We start from the raw sequence: 25,708 nt of genomic DNA, 5'->3' as shown, positions 1-25,708 counted from the left end.
TACCAGAGCATTATTTTCAAAATGATTTGAATAGGCTATAATGCGTAATTATTTTAATTTTAGGCTATAGAAAGTTTCATCCGTATAATCGCATTCCTTATTATTACCCTAGCCTATTATTCTGGTAAGCAAACGTCGTTTTCAAATATTAAAGAAAACATTTTTTTTTTTGTACTTTTCCACTTTTTTCTGTTTTAAATGATTTGGGATTCTCTTATTTTCGATTAAAAAATCCGTTTAAAATTCGTTTCGTTGGGTAGCCCCATATAGCCTATATATCAGGGGGAAAAAATGAATAACCAAAACGAAAAATTTGTATTCGAAATGCTTTCTGAATAACTTTTTTAGTTATTCGCCTATGTCCATGTTGCCTTTGTGGACTAGCACGCGCATGCAGGCCCTCAGCGCGTGTCCCCTCAGTAAATAAATAGAAAGTTCAAAGGCTTAACTGTATAAATGATAGAACTACAAGAGCCAACGGTAACACGTCTGTAATCTTAATCCAGCCATATATGAGCAATATCCTCTTTATAAAAATAAAACTTGTCCTTTATTTTAAATAATTTATTATATATACACAACAAAAATCTGGAAACAATTTTCCATCTTAAGCTACTCTATAAAATTTAGGAGAGCAGGATAATTTAACTTGAAGTGTTTGTATTGGCTCGAAATGCTTATAGACTGCAGCCAGGAATTGTCGTTACAAAAAAGATCACTTCACAGAAAATCCTCATCTTGTGATTACATCAAGAGGGTTTTTTTTTCCTGTTGTATGGGAATCTGTCATATCATGGCCCTGCCAGTCATCATGAAAATGATTCGGTTCAGTGGTAACCGATGGCTGTGTTTTATCACACACACATTGCAGTGATGTACCTACATTACCAGGCCAGCCTAAACCTCCCAAACTTAAATATAGCCTCTCACTCGTGAAGATCCTTACTCAAATTCAGAACCGTGTGGGGAAAAGACTCTTTTATGATTATTACATGTTTCAACACTCAATAGAAAACATATGGTAAATTAGGCAATTAGCATAATATTTTCCATTTTTGGACAGATAAATGATACCTACAGGCTGACAAATCAGTGGGTAGAAAGACATTTCATGGAAAAACAGTTCTTCTGGTCAGTTTAAAGATGTGAAAACATTCCAAATGCTGCAGTAGAACAGAACCTCCGAGAGCCAGACGTGTCAAATGGATTATGTCGGTAAATATAAAGACGAAAAAAAAAAAGTTCTTAATCAGCGAATGTTTATTTCTAGCATAAAAACGCTGCCCTTGTAAAACACAAACATTCTAAATATTAAAAATGCAACATGCACATGGTTGCCAAGAGCAAATCTGCATTAAGATAAAACCCCCAAAAAAGACACACAGAAGACATTTGAACAGCACTCCTTCCCTGTGGGTGTACAGCAAACACACCTACGCACGCTTTCATTTGTTTCCCAATGAAAGCATCAGGCCACCTGGGCCTTGCATCGAAACTTCATCAATCTCCAGAAATGGAATCCAGTGGAGAGAAAAATCAAATTCTCATTTGCAAGATGGGTAAGAGGAAAGAGAGAGAGAGAGAGAGGTACCTGGGAAGGCTAACCTCTAGCTGAACCCACAGCATTGAATCGTTTTGCCATTTGTCTGAGATACTGACAGGCTGCAAAGAAGATTAGACACTCAAGGTTGTGACTTCCTATTCTGCTTATTTCATACCTTGCAAATCATGAAAGACTTCCTCTCTTCACCCACGCTAACTTTTACTAGACCTGGACATATTATATTGAGCACAGAAGCAATATTTTACCAACTAATAAAAGAAAACGCGTGATGAATATAGTGATGTATGCTCTGTTGACTCATCATTGCACAATGAATAGGGCGACTGACAATGATATGACATTAACAGTTGAAAATCTCTTCCGAATGATCAGTTTACAGGGCAGGAGCGTGTTTGGGTGAAACAGTGAAATTACAAATGAGCGAGAGACGGAGCGAGAGAGCAAATATGGGCTTTTTCAGCAGCATCGTAGCCTTCGGAGAGTGAAGTGAACTTTTGAACCCGTTCGGCAGAAGCAGCGAAGCACTGAGGATGCTCGGGTGTAATATGTGTCTATTTCAATTAATTAATGCAAAGGGAAACAGAGGGTGGGAAAAACGACAGCGCAGAGGAAAGATGGTGTCATCTTTGCCGAAGTCATTTAACGTGCCCTATGAAGCCTGCCAATGCCTCATTCTTTACGCTTTCTACAACCGCATTGGAATATTAATTGTGATTAGAGGAAAATTAATGGATGATTACTAGAATGGAAGGAGGCTTTTGGGGGGGAAAAATGGGTTTGAAAAAGTTTTTGATAATCCTGTCCCAGCTAGGGAAACTTTATTTGAACTGTGCTGTGGCTATGGCAACTGAGGTCAATAATGTAGACTCAGTTGCCCTAGACAGAGTTCAGACAGGTCATGAAATGACCAGAACAAGACCCAGGGGTCAAAAGTTTACCGTAGGGAGGAAGAAACACTCACAGCAAACGTACGGAGTTAAGAGGCAACGTGGATAAGGACCAGCTGACAACGACTCAAACACTGAGGTCATGTAAGGTGCTTATGATCACATGACTCCACCTTTACGTGGCCACATGCCATTGCATTGGGAAAAATATAACAGGGTCAGGCTGCAGGACGGAGCCCTGCTGAAATTCCTGACAGTAACCGCGATGATGACGAAGATGATTCGCATGTTAGGCTGGTCACTTTGGTTTGCGAGGGATCGCTTAATTGCCAGGCTAAAATGTCTTTTTCATTGATGCAAGCTCTTTTTGGACTCTCCAGAGATTCATTACAACAATCAATTCCCTAACCAACACAACCATTAATTAAGAGGCTTTAAGATCTTGAAAAAAAATCAAATTTACATCTTGATGATCTAATTTGCGATAAAGAAACAACTCAACTCTGACTCCTCTGCCTCTCTCTGATTGGCTTCTCCAGCTTTGCCTGTAGAGCCGTGGTGGGGTAAGATAACAGGAACGAGAGGGGCTTTTGTTTCTGGACATAAATCAAGTCAGTGCACACAAAGAGCCCAGAGCATGTGCAGCCTTTGATAGGACGTGCATTGATATTAGCCTCTTAAACACACAAACTCCTGTCAGGCTGACAAACCATACACCTTTTTCTGCTGTATTTGTTATGACTGAAATGATTGGTGGAACTGACGTCTTGTACGCAATATAAAATTGCCTTTTTTTTATCATTTTTAGCGATAATCCCAGGCAAATATCTACGACTCGGGCCATTCAAAGAGATAAGAATGTTTTTTTATTCTACTACTTTTGCATTTCCTAAACTTGACCTGGCAAAACATCCACCCCACTGTGAGGCTCCTCCTGCCCTGGGCTTCCCATCCTCGGCTGCAGGGCTGCTGTCATCCAGACGAGGCTGCAGGCACGGTGGGGTCAACCGTGCGGTCTGCGGGTGAAACTCAGTTCACATTACCATACAGACAGGGGCCCTGACAATAGAGCGCCCATCTGTTCCTGTCAGCTATAACAAATCTACTGTCAAACCTCCCTCTGGAGACAGGGAGGCAGAGCTGGCTAAATGAAATAAAACTGACTCCTCCCACCGACGAGTCAACCGCTGCCTCTCTTCCAGTCAGGTTAGAGCACAAGCAGACACAGTCAATTTCCCTTCCTCACACAGGCGAGCATGTGACATCACGGAGCGAGTAACAGTGCAGGAATTGAATGCCTGAACTATATTTACCCTCCGATTCAATAGGGCAAATTTGAAAATATCAGCATGCAAGAACACCAGCTCATTCATATCACATATGCATTTTGTTTTTCATTCACTCGAGCTAAGCACACAAAAAAAAAAAAAAAAAAAATTCAGAAGGGCTCACAGCATGGAGCGTCTTTATTAAATCAAAGGCAAATGAGAAAACTAAATCTGAATTGCTGAAAAAGGTGCACATTTGAACCTTAATCTTCATGATTATATTCCTCTCTCTAATTTCATACACTCTCTCCCGCTCAAATTCCAAATGTCCCATCGCAGGGTTTGATGTGAGATTCCCAACTGGTGAACTAAACATGAACCCTGAACTGCACTTGCCCTTGCTGGTCATTATCTTTATTGAAAGAGCGACATGATGCGAATCTTCTTCGAGTTACTCCTCTTTGACTTATATGCCTTTTCCGGCAAAGGAGCGAATCAAAGGAGCACATCCAGGTTTGACCCCCTTTTGTTGCTAAATTACAAACAACATATAAAATAAATGGGATAGTGGAGTAGCTATTCATTTTTTCCAGGGTGGTGAGAAGTTTCGTGTCAGTGAACAAGAAGACGTATTCGAGATAAAAACAATAATTTATGGTTTTCACAATTGACAATTGTGCTGCCTGACATTTTTTTTTTTTTTCAGTTCAATCTGGAAAACTGTTAAAAGAAGAAAATATGTCTATGAAGTCAAATCCAGCAAAGAGAGAGAGAGAGAGAGAATCTGGATTGTCTTTGACTTTTAGCGTATTGCAGTAGCATCTCAGAGCAGGTCACTAGTGATCAATGATATTGAATTGAATGTCCCTTAATTCTTTCTTCTTTCTTTTTTTTTTTTAGCTTTTTCTTCAAACCTGCAAGCCTTTGATGCCTCTGAGAAGATTGTCAGTTGTATGATGAGTGATAAAGAAGAGAAAATGGATTAAACGCCCCTCAGGTACAGTGTTGAGTTTCGAGACCAGCTGCTTAGAGGAGCCAGGGATGATCAGTCAAAGATTTGGCCCGAAGCAACAGCATACTGCCCATATTGGTCAATAAAACAATCAGCAAACACAAAACAGATTTTGGTGGGCCATTTTCAATCTGCAGTACATCTTGTTTTTAAACGTCGAATTTCACTCCAGTTAACGTTTTTCAAATTCTAGTAGGCTATACACACAAGTAAATTTACTTTGTGTCAGAAGCACAAGAAAGCTAACATTTAGACACCATTGTTAAAAGCAGGCAAACATGCCACAGTTTAACCCCAAGAACCCAGCATGCCTCAGCAGCAGCACACATGCCCAAACATCCGCCACGCCTGCCACTAGAGGGAGCTCTTCATCCCTTTTCTATGGAGGTAAAAGACCACCCTCCCATTCCCCTTCCACACACTCCTCAATGCCAGCAGCAGAGCTGTGGGAATCCACTAGAGGGTGATCTGTTACCAAACACCTCCACTGGGGTATTTCATCATTAGCAGTGAAACCCCCACAACAAGAAAAGTGCTAAAGATGCTTTAGACATTTTTCCTGTCTTGACTTATCACAGCTTACATGCATTAGACATACGAGTAAACACACTCATATGCACAGAGTGGCTTGAACTCACGCTCACTGGCACCTTCCTCCTGGTAGTCAGAGGCCACTGACATATCATCTGAGGGGGCAGAGCGTCCCAGACTGGAGCTGCGGTTGTCATCTGAACTATCCTCAAGATTGGATTCAACTAGGAGAAAAAAATAAAAGAGCTTCACATAAGTAGAAACTTTGTTGAGTGAGTTCGACAGATATACATAAAATGAAAATGCTGTGGGAGGAGAATCTAATCATTTTTGTCAAACCAACTTGTTTTCTAAAGAACCCATTGTTCCGGGAAAGACTGAATATGAACGGAAATCTCGGTGAGCAATTAATTAGAATTATGAAGCAGCTGTTCACTTACGTCTGTGGGGAAATTCTTGTGGGTGTCTGAAAAGAGAAGATTTAGAAATGCTTTTAGAGAAGTACGTTTAATAAAGGGTAAAATAACCTTCTAAACAAATGGACATTGCAATGCACAAAGTTTTTACTAAAACGGATCACTGTATAATGCTTCTAATCAAGTGCATGTAATGTTTGCATTGTTCCACTATCTTTCTTAGTCTAGATAAACATTTCAGCTCTACAATGAAAGCTGTACTACAAATTCAAAAAAGAATTGAAGAGGCGTTTGATTGATGGCAGGTTGAGTATCGGTATAAACACATGCATCTGTAAAAGAAACTGTGCATTGCAGCATTTGCAAACGATGCATTGACAACAAAGCATTCAAGAAAAAAAAAAGTCTAAGTATGCTTGTTCTCCTTGCAAACACTCTTTCAGCACAGCAAACCACAAAACCACTCCAGCGCTGTAATTGTACTCCTTGCGTCTAAAAAGACAACAATAGAAAAACTGAGCAATTTGCTTCCTGTCTGTTTAACTGTTGTGTTTCATTTGTAGCTCGACTGGGAGCACAGATTCTCAAGCGGCCAATAATTTGCATCTATAAATTTACTTTTTGCGGTCTTCGTTGTGCAATAGAAACAAAGGGGAGCAAGTATGTGTCAGCTCTAATACTTGCACATGAATAAAACATACTGTGACACCCCTCACCTCTTCTGGATGACATGAAAATTTCGTAGAAGAATTTCCCTGGACTCTAGAGCAACATTACTGAGATTCTCATCCTGGAGTATTTCAAAAACAAACAGCTCACAGTCTGAAAGAGAGAGAGAGAAAATCTCAGTAAACTACTCATGCTTGGTTAACTGTTTACAAGACACTAACACAAGCAAAAAACAATGACACAATGAAAAAAACAAAAAACTTTATGTTGAATTTCAACATGTGGAAAAAGAAAAATGTGACCTTTATGTCATGTGATATTGCTATTCAATATGTTTTGAAAGATGCAAATCATAAAAGGATTGTTCTATTCATGCAAATGTCATAGATGCCAGAATGTGTAAATGACAATAGTCATCCTGTCTGCGTGTCAGAAAGACGATAACAATCTCATGATGGCATCATTCATGAAGTACCATTTTGTACAAAATGTTTTCCTCTAAACACAGCAAAGCAGAATAATTACAAGAGAAAATAAAACTAGTGAAATCATAAAACTGAAATCATAAGTCTGTAGGTTTAATAACACAAACCACAACTTCTATGAGCTGTTTACAATGAATTCGAAAACTAACTTTAAGATGTAGCCTAAACATGTGCTTTAAGTCCTGTGATTTCTTTGTGAATTCTCATTAAATCCACGTTTAGTATGCTATATAAGAAGCATTTCTTTAAAGTCAGAAGTTTACACATTTTTACATTGAACACATTAACATTGAAACAATGGCCTAGCCTACCTCTTAATAGTTGTCTGATGTCATCAAGCACCGTCCCCATCTCTTACTCTCTGAGTGAGATTCCAAACAGAAATAAAAGCTAATCAAATATGCTAATGTCAACGATTGAAGGTCAGAAAAATTCTGAGTGAATTTGTTGGTCACTTGTCATCCCACATAATGAGTTCGCAGTGTAAAATAAAAGAATTATCGAGAGAGATATCACACCACACGAACCAGCTCGCGGAGGAAAGGTGTAGAGGAAGTGCTAAGCACATTGTTGTGAAAATGAAACACTTCCTAAAGAGATGTAGGCGAATTACTTGTCTACTGTCTCAAATGAAAGTCAAACTAATTTCAAAATATTACAAGTGAATTATTTGCCTTTTCCACCATATATCATTTTTTTTAGACCATCCACCCAGTTAAAAATAAAATTGAGTAGGCTACACCGGTTTGAATTTGTTGTCAAACTTCGGGTGTTTTTATTCGTTTGCTACGAATTGACAGCAACGGGCACCGCTCAAAACCACTGCCCCTCTTTTTTTATCTCATTGTTTTCCCCAACCTGGCCATCGATCGTGACTATACCATCAGCGGTCAAATGTGTAAGTGGCCATGTTTTTTCTCCACATTGAAAGACTCGAAATGTTTAGGTTACTAGGCCTCTGGTCTGTTTGTTTGTTTGTTTAAATGGAGTTTCCATATCGTTATATAGGTCGAGTCAGGTGCATCTATGCAATGTTTACGGCTCCACGCTGTTTATAAAAGGTCGAGGCCATCTTAAAGCAAAACTACCTCATGGAGACTGGAAGCTATTTGTGTTAGTAGTTTATAAATCTATTACTCACCCTGAATTGCATAAATTAGTGTCAAAGCTGGATAGAAAACATGTAGCCTACATTTTAAATTTACCATTAATTTATTGTGATAATCAGATGTATATTTATTAATTCTTGTTGGTTTTAATGTTTGCCTATTATACTCGTTACGTTATTTTTTTTATACTTGTAAGAAATAATTAGCCTACTAAGCCATCTGCCATCATTACCCCTTGCCCTCGTTTTATGTTAACGTTTTTTAATTCAAAAAAATGTAAAAGATAATAATAATTCATTGCTAAATAAAATAAAAAAAATCATTATTTTAAACCATATAAAATTAGACATTTTCCACATATGTTTTATGCAGAGACAGGACAAGACATGTGGTGAATATGAAGCTGTAGCTCTTTTTTATTCGTTAAACTAATGACACTTCCTGGTCTGGCCTACATTTGCTCAGTGGAATTACTTCTGTTCATGCTGTGTCTATCTGAGCCATTTGCATCATATCACAAAAGCTTGGTTTTGCTTGCCTCTCACAATTGTGTGCAACAGTTTGATGCTGAGCTGGCACCTAATGCAATGCATCACATTGGGGCGGCACAATCTCTTCTGTTATTACATTAATAACAGAATTTAATCAGAGCAAGGACAATTTATTTTGATTATGGTTAGGCTACTACATATATTTATTGACCAACATAATCTGTGTAAGAAGAAATGTTAACAGAAGTAAAGAAGGTGACAAAAAAAAAGTTTTGGGAAAAATTAAGCTTTTATTATTTTAATTTTTTTTACCACACGTGGAGTAAAAGCACCCCACCCCTCCAACCTGGGGCAAAAAGCCTCTGGGGAAGTGATATGGCACACAAAATAAATCTCATCATATCCAAATGGTTTAGACAAAATATTTCTGAGTAACATATTAACAACTTATGAGCAATTTATTATTTGCGCAGTTACACAGGGCTATTGGGCAATGAGAGGCTCAAATTGCAGGAAAGACAATGACACTCCATACAATTGTATTTGTACCAGTATATTTTAACACTCTGGCATTTCATAACCATTTAAATGTTTTATTAGAGCTTATGTTGTTTTGCCTTTAGTCCAGTACAATGAATATCTTGGAGCTCCAATATAAACAGGTTTTTATTAATTAATCTCCATTTTAATTGGAGAAGTTATGTGATCCATTTTACAAATCTGTTCCCTCCCAACGATGAAAAACTATTCAGGTATGATGTATTTTTAGTGGTGTTTCAATGTTTTAGTTGCGACATAAAGGGGTATTTGGTTTCATTTTTAGGTCTGCCTTTTTTTTTTTCTCAATATGATAATTTCAGAGATTTTCATATGCAATGATCAAAAAAATCATTACATGTTCGATCTAATTTAATCATTATTACACATGATGATTTTATGGTTAATTTTTTCAGTGCATATTGACAAAGTGGTGTTTAGGAAAGTGCTGGTGTGTCTTTCAAATGAACCTTTTACCCAAGGAACCTTTATACATTGTGCATTAACCTTACCTTGCAGACAAATGGAAAAGCCTACTAGGTTTTTGAAGAAAATGTAAATGATGATTGCCTATGCAAAAGTCCTTGCCACAATGGTAGGGTGTTGTGGGTTGTTTCCAGAGCGTTGCTGTGTGGTTGCTGTGGCATTGCTTGATGGTCACCTGTTTAAAAGAGCCCACTCGCATGATTTTCTAGTCCCACTATGGCTTGAGATCATCCTTCAGTATAAGTCTATGAGGTGAAAATATTAATTTTCCTATATTGGTTGTTGCTAATAAAGGTTTACCTCAACACAGTTGTTCACTACTGTATTGCATCGCAGAAAAATATTGTGGAAGATTTAATTCAAGCTAAATATCAGAGCTCATATTCATTATTTTATGATATTTGCCTGTTTATTGGGTGTAAGGCGTTGTGCACAGGTACAGGCTGGAGGCAGATCATGAAAGAAAAACATCTGAATGGAGAAGGGGGAGCAGAATTCCAAGGAGAGGACATGACCGAATGACCTCTTCGTCACTGTCCCTGCAGCTATATGGCCCCTTGTGAAGGTAGATAGAGGAATGAGCGTGGCCCTCCACTCCAGCATGAGCACTGCCTCCTGCCTGCTGGGCACAGCCATATGAAAGGATCTTGCCTTTGTAATCCGCCCGGGATTACACCTCCCAACAATGCACAGCTGAAAGAGCGACAAAGACCCAGTATCAAACACAGGCCTGGGCTGATGAGAGGAACCTGCTATGATCTCCTACCACCAACACTGACATCAGCGCCTCTCATCTCCCCAAGAGAGCTCTTTTAGCATTCGCCTACTCCTTTCTTCTGTACCCTTATCTGGGAACACAGGCTTTTTTATCTCTGCATTCCTTTTCATTTGCGTTTCACTTGGGGGAGGGGCAGAACTCTGTCATCTGAGAGCCCCCAACCGCCCCGACCTGACAGAAATCACACTCCAACATGGTCACACACCCCTCGAGAGACCCAGGGGTCAATATGAAGGCACTGGAACAGTTTCAGAGTTTGTCGTATATTCCATCATGAGATTCAATTACTATCAACCGGTTTATAATGCGTTTCTTGTTAAATGGTATGAAAACATTTTTTCCCGTTCAAAGCCTTGGGCTCATCTCTGTCGCTGGTTTGACCCTTTGAACTCAGTTTCAGCTCATTGCTGCTAATTAACCTCCCCACACATGCACGAGACACTTCAGGCACTTACAGGCATCACTTAGAAGATGTTTGTGTGGGTGTTTAAGGACCTGTGAGGTAAATATTTTCAAAGAAGATGGGGGGAAAGTATGATAGTTTGTCAAAAGGATTTTCCCAGGTATCAGTTTATGTCAACGCCCACACATCAATCATGGTGAGCTTAGAGGAACGTTTTTCACTACAGTTCTGTAGCAGAATGAATTCAGGTCTCTGTTTTCTCATACAAAAATGGCTAAATTGTTTGGGACCATTTGAAAGTTTACTGTTGAAATGAATAGCTTAATTTTTTAGATGACGTCTCAGAAAAAAGAAAAACATCTAGGCCCGGTTTCGCAGGCGGAGATTAAGCCAAGATTAGGTCTTAGTTCAATTAGGACATTTAAGTAGCTGTTATAAACGTGCCTTAGAAAAAAACATGTGCATCTTGAGACAAATCAATGGCAGTGACATATTTTAAGATATTTTAAACCAGCTCAAATTTTAGTCTGGAACTAAGCCTTGTCTGGGAAACCGGGGACTAATGTGCATTATGCTTAAAGGCATAGTTCATCCAAAAAAAAAGAAAAAAAAAAATCCTCATGTCATTCCAAACCTGTATGTATTCCAAACCTGTAAACATAAAATAAATTTCCACACAGTAAACATCAGTTCAATGATGTTTTGGACCCCATTGACTTTCATTGTATTGACAAAAACTGTTAAAACATTATACAAAATATTTTCTTTTAATAAAGTCATACAGGTATGGAACAGCATGAAGATGAGTGAATGATGACAGTATTTTTTGGGTGAACTATCCCTTTAAACATCATCTGTCTATATTTCTGTCATTTTTCCTGTTAAATACAAAGGTTTCTATGAGATTGAATTGTGGAAAGGGAACGTATTAATCCTAAAATAAAATCATGTTCATTTTATTACTAATATCTGATACTACTTTGGTTTTTTAGCTTCTATGTGTAGTGCTGTAGCTCATATTCTGCTGGTTGGAATATAAAGCCTTTGGGATTCAGAAGGGGGTGGTTGGTTGTATCAGTATCCACTAATATTCAACCTTCACCGCCTTCTAAGAGAGACCAGGGAGGCAGTCCATGAGATCAACGATCTGTCACTGATAAAATGAACTGTCAGCTTTCATTTGTCTCCCTCTGGCACGCACTACTTTACTCTCTAAATCATATGAGTGACGGAGCACTGGTTACACTTTGCCAAGCTCTATGATCCCTACAAACAAAACCACATGCAGGAAATTTGTCAATTAAATTATGACAAAAACGCCATAGTGTTGGTTTTGAGAGTAACTGGCAACTTTCCAAATCGCCCTTTCTAAGCAGGTACAATAACTTCACTTCTCTCGACCTCATAATCTAATCAGTTTTATACTATAAAAAATCTTGCGCGTTTGTTTTTACACTGCCTAGACCAATATCTGTTGGTTGCTCACTGGCAAGAACCCAGCCTGTGTGCTACAGGGTCTTGGAAGCTTGTCCCTCTCAGTTACTCAGCTAATAAGGCGGTGGACTGATTAAATCGCCTCGTGAAGACATGGATACGATTGAGCGAGAGGGGGATGGTCAAATGGGTCTGTGTGGAGAGAGAGCGAGAGGAAGGCTTCCTGTTCTTCCTGTTTTCACCGAGAGGAGGAGGCTATCTGCATGTGGCCACTGTCTTAGCTGTTGACTGTATGTCTGTGAAAGACAAGAAGACATATAAAATGACCCCCTGACCCCTGTTTCAAGCCCATGAATAGTGTATACAGTATTCTTTTTATCTCTTTGAGGTCACGCACCCCAGCAGAGTGACATGCTTCAGAGGGACTTGAACAAGACTCAGGAAGTCAAGCCAGGCATTTGATTTGTAAAAGACCTTCTGACAAGCACACCCAGCAGGGAGAGTATATACACTGCAAGCTTCAGATCTGCCCTAAACATCACCTTGACAGCAAAGGCGGTGTACCTGTCAATATGATTTTTGTCATTGAATTTTTAATGTGTTATATCACTGGTTTCTTTTTTCTCACCATTGCATTTTATTAAGTATTGGAGGTCATCTTTTTCAATTTAAATATTTTTAAAAATATAATATATTCGCTGAACATTCAGCAGCCATTGCTCCAGTCTTCAGCGTCACATGATCCTTCAGAAATCATTTTAATGCTGATTTGAGACATTCTTATTTTTTCAATGTTGAAAAGTTGTGTAGCTTAGTTTTGTGGAAACTGTGATACATTTTTTTAAAGAATTTGAATGATGAATAGAAAGCTTAAAACAGCATTTATTTTAAATGTAAATATTTTGTAACATCATAAATGCCTTGTGATGTACTGTTACTTTTAATCAGTTTAATGCATGCTTGCCAAAAATACATAAATGTCTTTTTTTTAAATATCTTACCAACCCCAAAGTTTTGAACAGTAGTTTATATATGAATATATTCTTTGTGGGGAGGTTTAAACATCCATATATTTTTTTTCATAAAAGGATACAATTTTGCCAGCAAAGTGATATGCAATACTGTGGCATCATTTATCAGAATGTAGAGTGTGTCTTTCTTTGAAATATTTGCCAATCTTACCTGATGTAATCATAAAACAAATATTCCGTTTTTTTTCTTCTTTTTTTTTTTTTTACACAGAATGACTGACTTTTTGATGACTACTGCTGACTGCCTCTTTCCCAGCTACACATCTATTCTCTCTCTCAATGTCTTTCCAAACATAGCCAATTTCTTCCCTACGCATTATTATTGTTTGAGGATGCTACTATCTTCCTCTAATTCCTCCTCTTGCCCCACATTCTGCAGTGTGAGCCTTTTCTGCATGCTGACAACCTGGTGAAAAACAGCCTCCTCCTCCTCCGGGCTGCCTGAACATCTGTCTCTGCAGCACTGTAGCTCTTCCACTGAAGCACACAGATGGGAGACCCAGTAGGAGCCCAGAGCCACACAACCCAAAAGGGCAAGCAACAAACACTGCATACTTAATAACTTTAAGTACACATTGCATTGTTCCTGTTTTCTTCCTTGTATAACTAGTATTTTTTGTTTTTTTCACATGCTATTTCATTTGTGCCATTATGACATATTTATGCTCTATTTTAAATTAAATTAAATTAAATAATCAGCATCATGTCCTTAACAGTTTTTGTCATTTGAGTTGGGTGGACTGACTTGGAATGGATTTAACTTCGCCATTTTGTAAGGGTTTCACCATTGAATTGATGTGAAATTGCTCAGTGAACTCAATACCCTCAATAGCAGCTTTTGTTTTATTCATTTATTTAAAATGCATTTGATTGTCTATTTATATTAGAGATTCAATTCGATTTTCAGTTTATAGTGGATAATTTGTTTTGGAAAGAGATAACACTCTGATTGACCTTTGGGAAGACACCCTTCTCATCCCCTGCTGGACAGGCCCGTGGCTTTTGTGAATTAATTTAGGCCTGAACTCCAAGTGAACCTGGTCAGTGGAGATGGTGCTGACAGTGCGTGGCTGCTGGGGCAAATACTGTGCAAACCCAACACCCTGAGTAAATATTGGAGCAGTCCATCAGATGATCAGGGGAATGAAACAGGGTTGTCAAGTCTTTGCAAACTTTCTAGAAGAATTGAGGCTAATGGAGATAGTATCTAGGGTTAAACAGTCCCCCCCCCCTCTCTCTCTGTAATAGCTCACCTCTTTGCTTGGATTCTGAATCTGATGTTCCAAAAATAAACATAAAATGAAATTAATAAACAGATTTGCAGTTAAATGTTTATGCAAACGAAGGTCATTTGTTTTATTTCCCAGTACATTACAAATAGGCCTACCCCCGGTTTCACAGACAAGGCTTAAGCCTAGTCCCAGACTAAAATGCATGTTTGAGATGTTTTAACTGAAAGCAACTTGCACTGAGATATCTTAAAATGTTAGTGCCATTGTTTTGCCTCAAGATGCACACCAGTAATGTTTTTCTCGAAGGCACGTTTGTAAAAGTTACTTAAATGAAATTGAACTAAGGCCTTATCCTGGCTTAATCTAAGCCTTGTCTGTGAAATCACTCTTCTTTCTGGCCTTGTTGAAGAATGTTCAAATACGATGAAAAGGGCCTTATGAATTATCATAATGACTTGGAGTTAGAAAGGGTCTTACTCAGCTACAAGTCCTATTTCTTTACCTGCCATATTGTTGCGCTGTGCCAAGTAGGATTGAAACCTCAAATCTAGACAGTGAGTGTTATTCTGGGCACCAAGGAGTGTTTACATGTTTAGAGAGCTTGGAGGCACAAAAAGGTGAAAAGGTCATAGGAAGCCACCCGGTGTGTAATGCAACATTCCTCTTGTCAAACTATACAGACTAGAGCAACACTGATTTAAATTAGGTCCCATTGTATTGCAACATCCTCGGACAAAGGACACAATCTTACCAACATCATGAAAAGCCTTTTAATTAAAAGAAAATCAATAAATTGATTTAAATCGGATGTAATTATAAATCAAACATATTTCAGAAAAATAAAATATTTATTTATCACAATGTCACAGGCCAGGTTGTTTTCTAAATACATGAACATGTCAGTCTTTTCAAGGTTTTTTTTCTCTTTCAACAGAGGAATGAAACTGTAGTGCAAAATAAGATATCAACCGATGGCAGAAAAAAATAACATTTAAAAGTCTTGCTTTTGACTATTAAGCATATACCCTGTTAAACCATGAATTCAGTAGTTCTAATGCAGCAAAACTGATTACTTTAAACACACTTGCACAATGCTTTGTCTAGGACAGCAGAATAAGTTAGGTAGTTCTCCACAGCACAGTGATGAAACAGAAGTTCGTTTGCCACAAATGCAAGTAAAAATCAAACAGTAGTGGAAGTGTCTGGGGTAGGTGAAGCACCCGGGGATGAGCTGTTTGAGTTGTCTGCGCTTTGACCGGAAGAGCAAAGAGTCGCTCGTTTAATTATCGGGACTGTTCCTTCCTTCTCGCGCTTCTTTTGCTTCATTCTGCGATTCTGAAACCAAATTTTAACCTGCGTTTCGTTCAGTTCGAGGGTTGCGGCCACCTCCACTCTGCGAGCCCTGGTCAGGTACTTGTTGAAGTGAAACTCCTTCTCAAGTTCGGTGAGCTGCTTGGTGGTAAAATTGGTGCGTATTATGTTCTGCTGGCCGTGGATCCCATATTCGGCGACTTTAGACAACATTATGAATAAAAAAGATAAGATTAGAAACATCATTTGACAACATTTTAATATGACAAAGCCTTCGTTAATGTAGTGGCCACTGTACCCTAAACTCACCTGTTTTAGGGGGGTTCCTCTTGACTTTCATCCAGTCAAATGTTGGCGCTTGTGTGATGTTCGTCTTGGAGTCGCTGTCACTGTCAGGGGAGACCTGGTACTTGCTGAACGAGCCATAGCCGTGTGGTTCGTGTTCTCCGTAAGGAAATGACTGATAATGGCTTGCAGAGACCGAGCCAGGCCTGCAGTTCGAGTCACTGTAAGTTCCAATGTTGGATCCCATATTCACGACAGAAAAAGCAGGGGACTGAAGGCGCATGTGGTCATCTGTTTGAGTGAGAACGTGCTGATGTCCGTAGTCCGAGAGAGGAGGTCGGGTTTGCTTGCAGAAATTGGTGTGTCCAGTTTTCCCCATATCCATATTGATGTGGTATGGCTGTTGTGCATAAGTTGTGCCATGAGTTTCGTGCGATGCTGGTGTAAAAGTGTTTCCTCCGACTGGCCGTCCCTCGGGAATGTAACTATTTGTACTACTTGCACAAGCACTTGGCAAGTATTCTTGTTCCATAGAAAAACATCCAACCTTCGAACTGTAAGTGTTAGCACCACGGTTATAAATCGTATAATCTAAGTAGGAATTCATTGTTGACTGACCAAGCAAAATTGATTAAGCAGGGTCAATATACGCCGATGTGTGGTCCCAGTGCCCCTACAACCTCGAAGCAGTACGTCAAACCACACAAAGTTCTATCCGAGCTCATATCAGTTAAGTGACAGATCATGTGACTAATTTTGCACCAATGGTGTGCGACCTGCGGTAGCACTCTGGGCGTTGCAGGTGTCCATCAAACGATTCGTATTTACATGACAAACACATCAATCGAATGCACCCATCAATCTGATGAACTGCCAATGTAGATCTAATGTGAATTAAAGCGAGCACAGCGATTATAACAGTGAATTTATTGTATTCGTGACGGAGAGGACAACTGAAGTTGTGTTGAAAGCTATTAATAAATAGGCCCTAAAAATTCATCATACCCATAGCCTACGTAGACCATTGACTTGAAGTAGGCTAGTCTGCCTTTGTGTGTTTTGTGTTTAAAGAGTTTCTTGTGCTAATTTCAAGTCAAAATTCCTAATTTAACTGGATTGAATGAACTTCTATATAGCCAGAGATTGGCTTTATCTCTCTCTCTGCCTCGATATAGTGAGCCACCCTACTTTCTAAAATAATGCTTAGATATAGGCCTAATCTCCCATTAAAGTAGCCTAAGGTTTTATATAATGCTAGAATATTTTGCTCCTATTTAAGCAGAGGGAGATCGTGAAACATGCCCTTGGTTTATAGGATTAAAAGCAAAAGATAAGATCGTATGGGCTATGCTATTTCGATTAGTGAAACCCAAAACATAATTTTTGTGTGCAAGTGACAAACAATTTCCATTCGAGTAGAGAAAATTATTAATAGGCTAAGAGTTGTAAATTGTCCCAGATAAACTCTGATGATTATCTTGATTTCAAATGAACATCGCGAGAACCTTGAATTGAGCCCATCAATGGGCCAAAATAAATCATAAATAACACGCACTAAAATGTCAAATTCACAGAGCTTTTTTAACACAGTAATTTGAATTATTACCCCAGTGACGTTATTAAATCAACCAAGTCCATTACTATAATACTTATTTACCATTAAAAATTAATTTTGGAAATATTACATCAAACTGGCATTTAATCATTTGAAGGGGGACATTACGCTCTGGGGAACATGACAGTTTTGTGGTTGTCCAGAGAATGCTACCCATTAATGTATATAGACTGGATAAGCATACCCACCCATATTTGCGAAAGGGCCTTTGACCTGAGGCACTGTAGATGCCATCAATAAATAAATATCTCGCATGTTTCACTCAAGACGGTGGAGATCGGCTGTTGATCAGAGATGGTCCAGCTATAGCAACGAGAGATATTCTTTTCAACCGAGAATCTTTTTTGCCTCATCCTCCGGTTTTGAAAACAGACTATTATTTAGGTTGCAGTAGAGGTTTGAGTAAACTGGGCATTTCCACACGTCTCCACCAGCACAAATATGGGTTGAAGAGGAACTTCGCAGGCTCTACAACTGGTCACTTGTAGCCTAGCAGTACGTGCTCTTTTTGAGGCAATGAATCCCAGCGGGGTTTTCTTGTCGCTCCTGGGCTGTTAAAGAGGATATAATTCATATTAATTGGATTTGAACCAATTATTTGGATAAAACTCGCATTAACAATATTTGAATTAACAACAGCGAACACAGATTTCCCACATTGTCTGTGAAATAGGCTTGCCTATGATTTTTTGTTAACATTTATTAGGCTAGCCTACTAATTCTAATATTGCCTCATTATTTGTGTTACTGGTAAATAATAGGCCTAATTTAATTTAGATATTTGAACTGTAGGAATATTTACTCACCACCAAATGCCGCGCTCCTCTTTTGTCGTTTGCTTGAATTCTGTCAACCAAGAAAATATGGGTTGGTAATACATTTAGAACTTGTTGATTCCTAAAGTTATCTCCGCTAGTTTGCAGGAAGGAACACTGACGTGTTAGTTGTCTTGATTGAGGATGGTGTACTAACTACAACATCTTTTTTTCCTCTCTCTCTCGTTTAAATACGTCCTCTTTATCTTGTTCTGTATTCCATCTCACTGTGCAAGTTCGTCTTTAGTCTCTTACCCAATGTGTTTGGTGTTGTGATGAATTTTGTCATTACGTTCAAAGGCAGAACGACATTGTTGCAAATAATTCCGCGACGTTGTGAGACAGGCGTTATTGTTGTTCGTTATCTGCGTTTTCTGGACGGCTTTCATCAGTTATGGTCCTTTCTGTGGGTTTAGAAAAACTCTGGCCTCTCGTGTCATGTGACAGTATGATTCCGGAGGCCCGCTGGAAGATGACCTGCAGGGTCAGAGCAACACGGTGTGAGTCAGGGAACATGAATCCATCATCGCAACTAAAAGGACAAAAAGATATGAATAGTGTTTATTTCGCGGAGCATGCACTGCCAGAAACCAGAATATCTCACTGTGCTGCTGACAAAAACACATAGGCTATAGTATAACAATAGTCTTTTCTTTTTTTTTTCATATAGCTGCTTATTAGTTAAAAATACGCCTTGTTGTGCAATGTGAGCAAATCACAAACTCAGAATAAATTCAATATAATAGGCCTATATAATAGATTTTAAAACAATTTTTAGCTGACACTGTGCCAAAGAAATGGGCTGAATACATGTAGCCTACGAACAATTGGATTACAAATATTAAACATAGCCCGTATGTGCTAAAAATAAAAATAAAAATCCGTTTAAAAATATTTGAGAAATTATTTTCCTTTTAATTGCTTTTTTTTTTTTTTTTTACATCCAGGGTGTCGAAATAATTTTACAGATTTGAGAAAAGATAGCATATTGGTAGCGGAACAATTAACTGTTTTATGAAAAACTTACAAATAAAAGAACCATGTGCACTTCATATCCTCGTTTTATTATAGCCTATAAGTTCTAGAGACATCTGATCTTTGTATTGCTGCGTAACATCGTCTGTCTTTTTCTACGAGAACAAGGAAGGTAATTCAACCAGAAAAACAACGTTTGGAAAATCGTTAATCTTGAGCATCAAAATAATAATGCTCTTGAATTAATTATCTCGAATGTAAGTAGGCTACAACAAGATCTCAATTGAAAATCACTTAAATCAAACGGTTCTGGTGACATATGGTTATGGAAAATAATAGCTGAAGCATGTAAAATAAGAAGATGGTGGCTCTTTGAAATGACCAAATATATTTATTCTTAATCGTGACTGGGATGATAAAAACATAACTAAATAACGAAGAAATAGACTAGTTGGGGAAAAACAATGGGAAAGGTTTGTGTGCAGTGGTCTAAAACAACGCACAAAGCCCAGTGAACTCGTCTTGAACCTTTGCCAAAATACTAGGGCTATTAATCACCCAGACAGATCCTCCGCCATTCACAAACTGTGAGCTTATTCTTCAGCAGCTTGATTTCGCAGAGAGTCACAAATCACAGAAATATTTGCTATTACATAGCCTATATTAAATCCTTGTTGAAAACAATAATGTTTTCAGGTACACCCCGAAGTCCTGCTGTAAGTGTCACTGAATATGAGTAGTCTTATTTATGTATACTAATGTTCCACTCCATGATATGACGATAGAAATGCAATAAATGCTTACCATATAGCCTAAGTGATAAAAGCCAAAGGATCGAGTGTATCAAATCTATGGGTGGGCAAAAGACCCGGGTAAAATGTGCATAATGAGGCAACACTAATCAGACACATTTTAGAAAAGAAAACATCATAACCAAACAAAAATACGTTAAATTATCCATATTCTGTATAAAGCGACATCAAGCTCCTGAAAGGAAATTGTCCCCTTCTGAGAGGATTACAAATGCCTTGAATGTAAAAGCTGATGGAGGCAAAGAAGGATGTCTCTCGGAGTTAGCAATCGATATAAATTGAACTGCGAAACAAACAAAAATTAAGCAAGATCAGGATGTTGCTCTGAAGCGGTATTGACGTGGTGTACATACCAAACGATCAAGAACACAAACCAATGACGAGATGCGTGCTATTTTAAATTAAATAAGCTGATAGTGGCTCGTGTAGGTTTAGTGAGATAAGCAAACGTTTAAGGCATTTATTGAGGAGCCAGTTCAAATTAATTAAATATCTGGGAATTTAGCACATTAAATTACATGTGCATACACTAAATTACAGAATACAAATAGGCTATGTTAAAACAGATATTGCATATATCATTGGTTATGACGACGAAAACTGAAAATACTTTTTATCTACAGTAGGATAACGAGTCATATTTCTGAAAACACACAAATATCTCTGGTAGACGCGTGCACCATCAAAACAATTTTTAGATTCTCCAATATGTCAGCTAACATCTTTACCATACAATGGTTGTAAACGCTTGTAAAGGGAACATCTGTTTCGAATTATTCGTGCATGATATTGTAATTAGTGATGTTGAAGATGAGAGAGTGCCGCTGTCTCGGGATGGTTCTGCGATCAATTCCCCAAAGGTCCGAGGGCCTTTGATCTCTCAAGTTGATCTCTAGTGTTCCATTGCTTTGCTCATGTCATTGTAAGAGTGGATTCGTCATAGACGGCCTAAACTGATATAGTCACCATCAGACGAACCAATCTAGTCCTTAACAATCTAACCTTAACCATTTTATTGATATTACCAGTCCTTAACCCAACCTACAACACAATACTTTATATATCGGCCACTTCATTACATTAATCATCGAGATAGACTAACTTGTAGGCAAAATATTTATGAGCTTAGTCTGTTACAATTGTATACTCATATATTTCATAAGGCTGTACAAAAACCTGCAAAAATCCAGGAAAAGTATTAATTCACACACATATGCCTACATAAATGTTAAGAATAAACGTATGCGTTTAACGAAGAAAGTGTGCGGTACATAACCGCGTATTCTGTAAAAAATCGCTAGTAAACAAATTGCCTATAACACGAGGTAGGCTACTTGCATTTGTAATATAGTTGAACAGGGTAGTGTTTTCATACAATTATATTTAAATTAACGGATTATGAATTTTTCCAAAGGAAGTGAAAAAAAAAATGCATCTTAGTATTGGCCTTTACATGTTCTCTTCAATTCTGCGGAACTACAGTAGCATATAGCATCTATTAGCTTTAGATCTAAAGGCTTACTCACAATGTGTGGTGCTTATGCTGTGCGGTTGATCCTACATTCTCTCTCGACTGTTCACAGCAATGAGGATAGCTTCTTGCGAGGGAAAAGTCCCAAGAAATTTCTCCCAAACTCACTCAAGTTAGCTCGGCGAAAAGCCAGTCTTGACGAATTGGCTACGTTGCCTTTCTGCTCTGCAGCCTCTTCATTAATAATTTAATGAATCACGTGACTGGCAAATAAGGGACGTGGAACCAGTATCTTTTCACTTTTACTTAATCCACCTCTTTACCCTTCACCGTGAATTAGCTACTCTTTGTATCAACGAGAGACAGAAGTCTATTTTATTCAAGAAATAACAAAAATAGCCTAACCACACAACACTATGGATAGGCTCTGACTTCTTCATTATTCATGCATTATGTAATCTAAAAGCAAAGATAAATCCAGTTGATATCTGGCAGTATTTCCTGATGTAAAAATGAGGCTACCTGTTTCTTGTCATGTTCCTTCTGCTCAGTTGTCTGCAGACTGTCCATTTGATGAATAGCATGGAAAACGTGTCCAGGGTCACACGCAGCCTCATTGGAATACACTTGTTGCTACAAATAAAGGAAAGTAAAATCAGGTTTAATTAGCATAATGAGACATTGAGTAACACAGTTTGTCATATCCTGAAGTATTTACAATTTCGATTATTGTATTATTCTTATGTAAATTGCTAGGCTTTATAATTGTTTTATAGCCTAAATGTTATGAGCCTCTGTGCGTTGATGGATTCAGCTTTTTTACTTGATATCTGAAAAATAGCATTGTCTGTCTCTGAGAACATAGCCTACATTTTAGAGAGTTTTAGAATGCGAAAAGGGTTAAAAACAAAGTGGTGACCAAACCACATGAATGATCCTGCAGGTTTTTTTTAAAAAAGAAGAAATGCTGAAAAATTCCTCACGTTGTCGCAGGCCAGCATTTGTCTCCATATGACAAATGATGTAGCGCCATCAGGTGTCTAACTTTCAAAACCTTCGCATCATGTTTGGATTTATTTTAAGCATGTCTCTAATAATGAGACACACACACACACACACACACACACACACACACATTAATAAATAAATAAAATAAGCAGTATGCAGGGGACAAAAAAGGTGTAGGCTATCCACAATTCCACTATGGCGTCGTGTTTATGTCAACTACATATTCCCCAAGACACGAATTTGCGACTTTCTATTCACACAAATTCGGATCTACAGGGTATATATAGATGACAGACATCATCGGCATTTGTTAAACTTTTCTGCCAGGCCAAATGTTACCCCTTATTGTGAATTTGTTGAAAACAACAACAACATTTGAGCACAGATAACTATCAGATTTGCACCCATTATATCATGTGCATTAGGCTAGTTATTTTTAGTTACTTGCTATTTACTTTCCCTTATACCTCAATATTTCTAATCCTATACTAATCAAATATAGGCTACTATCTTAGTTAGGCTATATTAATATACCAGCTTGTAAAAAATAAAAGCAAGGCTATCACGCAAATCTGATTCATTGCTTCTTAGTTGGATGAAATCCCTGATATCATAAAGAGATAAGTAAACTTACTATGTGCCTCACTCTTTTGCACAAACGGTGGTCCCCATCTTGTTTCTCGATGTCTCTACATTTTCTTTGCCTCCAGTACATTTCACATTGTATATCCATTTGTACAATTTTACGTATTAAGCATATGGCTTTTTCTCTCGGACTTTCATTTCGTGTGTCTCTGCAGGACTAGCCTTCCAACAGCTTCATTGAAGACATCGCAGAACCTTTTGGGCGCATAACGATCGATTAAAGATGAAAAATTCAAGATAACCTTAAGCGAAATATCGTTTATCAACTTCATTAGGCAATCTCACTGCTGCACACTTTCGATTAGTGCTTTCCTGAACGTGTTATCGCACTACCGAGTACAAACAGACCGCTGATTAAATATTCCCCAAGAATTCTTATTTTAATTTAATTAAACTTTTATAAATACACATATAAAATATATGTTTTAAATGAATAGACAAATAGCAGTATGGTTATTTATAAAGTTATTTCGATTATTTCGGGGGGGAAAAAAATAGCATACCTTCAAATACAAGAATCTGAGTTTTATATTAGTCACTGTTCTCAATTTTTATTTTTATTTTTTGCCATTGCCACAAAAGCTGAGAATGGTGCCATCACAGAACATAAGCTGGATGAGTGACCTCAGCATGAACTCTGATCCTTCACCATGCCACGCACAGTATGGTTTCTTTTTTTTTTTTTTTTTTAATATTCTGTAGGCTAGCTATGATATTTGGAAATTTCCACATTTAATATTTCTAACAGAAAGCGATTTTTTTCTCACTAGGTCCCATTGCTTTATGATTACACCCTTCCTCATGGTTTATTTAATGAGCTATTTTAACAATAATTGTTTAGACCTGGGTCCCACACCAAAAACCAACAGAAGAAAAATTGAAGCTGCCACATTGAAAAAGCTTTCCATTTTCGCAGTTTACGTGTTTTTAAATCCCTAAACATACTAGCCTAATTTTGTTTTCATGAAGAAGAAAAAAAATGAAAGCATCAGAATGTCCCGCTATGCAGAATGAGTAAAAACCGATCAGGAGCTCGGTGTGAGGCGGGCCCTGCTGGTGATGAAGCAACATTACATCAATCTAAATAGCAACAAAATTAACGTTCAGAGACATTGCTTTTATTTATGAATCAAGCAGAACAAAATTCATAATAACAGAACTTTCAAAATAATTTAATCTGTTTAGCGTTGCGCCGACTAGGATACAATTTACTTGCTTGTACAACTCTCCCACAAAGTATGTTCCTCTCAACAATGTACAACAATCAGTACAAAAATGCCTTTAAGAGAATTAGACCGAACTGACTGTTGAGTGAAAATGTATTCCAAAACTGCGAAGGATTACCATCTAGTCAGTTTGGCATGGACCTTGTGCTTCTCTCGTATAAGGCATGTGTGCCACTCTTGTCTCCTGACCTCGGAGTGATCCCTTCCCAATGAATAATTGATGAGAACAGCGCCCAGATTACCCCTATCAATATGCAAAACACATTATAGGGGTAAAATGGGACTTTAATAGTTATGAATCGAAGAACCGTTTCTATCACGAGAAAATAGTTACATTTTTACATCCCATCCTAGTATCTTTAAAAAAAAAAAAAAAAAATACACACACAAACGCTTCAAACCTCACCTCCAAAATATTGCACCTATTTCAAAAGTCCAGACAAAAAATGATGTGCAATACACAAAAGAGGGTCACCAAAAACAATATATCTATATATATTTCAGATTGATATTTGCCTGATTAATCACACAATTTACCAATGAATAGAATACCAACAAAAAATGTAGGCTACCATGTGAACTTTCTCTGTATGTTTAACCATGATAAAATGTCACTATTCCAAATTTTTGGACATCTGTTGTGAAGAATATTTTTTAAATGTTGTAAAAGTGAAATAATTTTTGGATTTATTTCTTCAAGTATTACTGAAAATATAAGGATAAAATATATAACATTATCCACGCAAAATAAACAGCTTCGCAAATACAAATTTTAACTTCTTATGCATTCAGCCAGACATTTAAGGTTAATTACTTTTTTTTTTTACCGAGTCAAAATCCACCATGTTTTACAAATGTATTTTATCATTAAATAAAATGTAAACCAAACAAGTCTGCATTCTCTGACATTTATAAAGCTTTAAACTAAATTGTAAATTGGCTAAAATTCGTGATCCTTTAAAAACAATTAATTAAAAGAATGAACATCTGTAGCCAAGAAAGAGACTTACTTGAGAACTACAGAGAAGACATCTTATCGTTTCACATCCAGCAGAAATATTATGAAAATCATTGTTGACAGCCTAGTCAGCATGGGATATAAGGACTGTCCAGTTTGAGAAGACTCCGCATGCTGCCCACAACCTTTAGAATCCCGCTGAAGCAGTTAAACAGTCAGTTACATTCAAGAATGTGAATTATGTAGCACATTGT

The 25,708-nt window shown here is 37.8% G+C and overlaps 2 protein-coding genes across 2 annotated transcripts in view; both read right to left on the bottom strand.

The window, feature by feature from the left end:
* The window catches only part of skap1 (src kinase associated phosphoprotein 1), a 32,285-nt gene extending 24,826 nt beyond the window's left edge, over positions 1-7,459 (bottom strand). Inside the window, exons 1-4 of the mRNA XM_084433852.1 lie at positions 7,144-7,459; positions 6,395-6,500; positions 5,703-5,728; positions 5,370-5,486 (exon numbers count right to left, since the gene is read on the bottom strand). Of these exons, the coding sequence (XP_084289978.1) occupies positions 5,370-5,486; positions 5,703-5,728; positions 6,395-6,500; positions 7,144-7,183 (289 nt within the window). The 5' untranslated portion in view covers positions 7,184-7,459. The remainder of the gene's footprint in view (positions 1-5,369; positions 5,487-5,702; positions 5,729-6,394; positions 6,501-7,143) is intronic.
* A 7,630-nt stretch (positions 7,460-15,089) lies between these two features.
* hoxb1b (homeobox B1b) lies at positions 15,090-16,536 on the bottom strand (the record flags this gene model as incomplete). The annotated part of the gene is made up of 2 exons (XM_084434534.1): positions 15,090-15,844; positions 15,954-16,536. 2 exons carry the CDS (start codon positions 16,534-16,536, stop codon positions 15,516-15,518), a joined length of 912 nt encoding a protein of 303 aa, XP_084290660.1. The 3' UTR covers positions 15,090-15,515.
* Between the last annotated feature and the right edge of the window lie 9,172 nt (positions 16,537-25,708).

Source organism: Rutilus rutilus (genome assembly GCF_951802725.1).
Source record: "Rutilus rutilus genome assembly, chromosome: 16".
Lineage (NCBI taxonomy): Eukaryota > Metazoa > Chordata > Actinopteri > Cypriniformes > Leuciscidae > Rutilus > Rutilus rutilus.
Note: the sequence above shows the minus strand (reverse complement) of the source record. Positions and strands in the feature narration are given on the sequence as shown.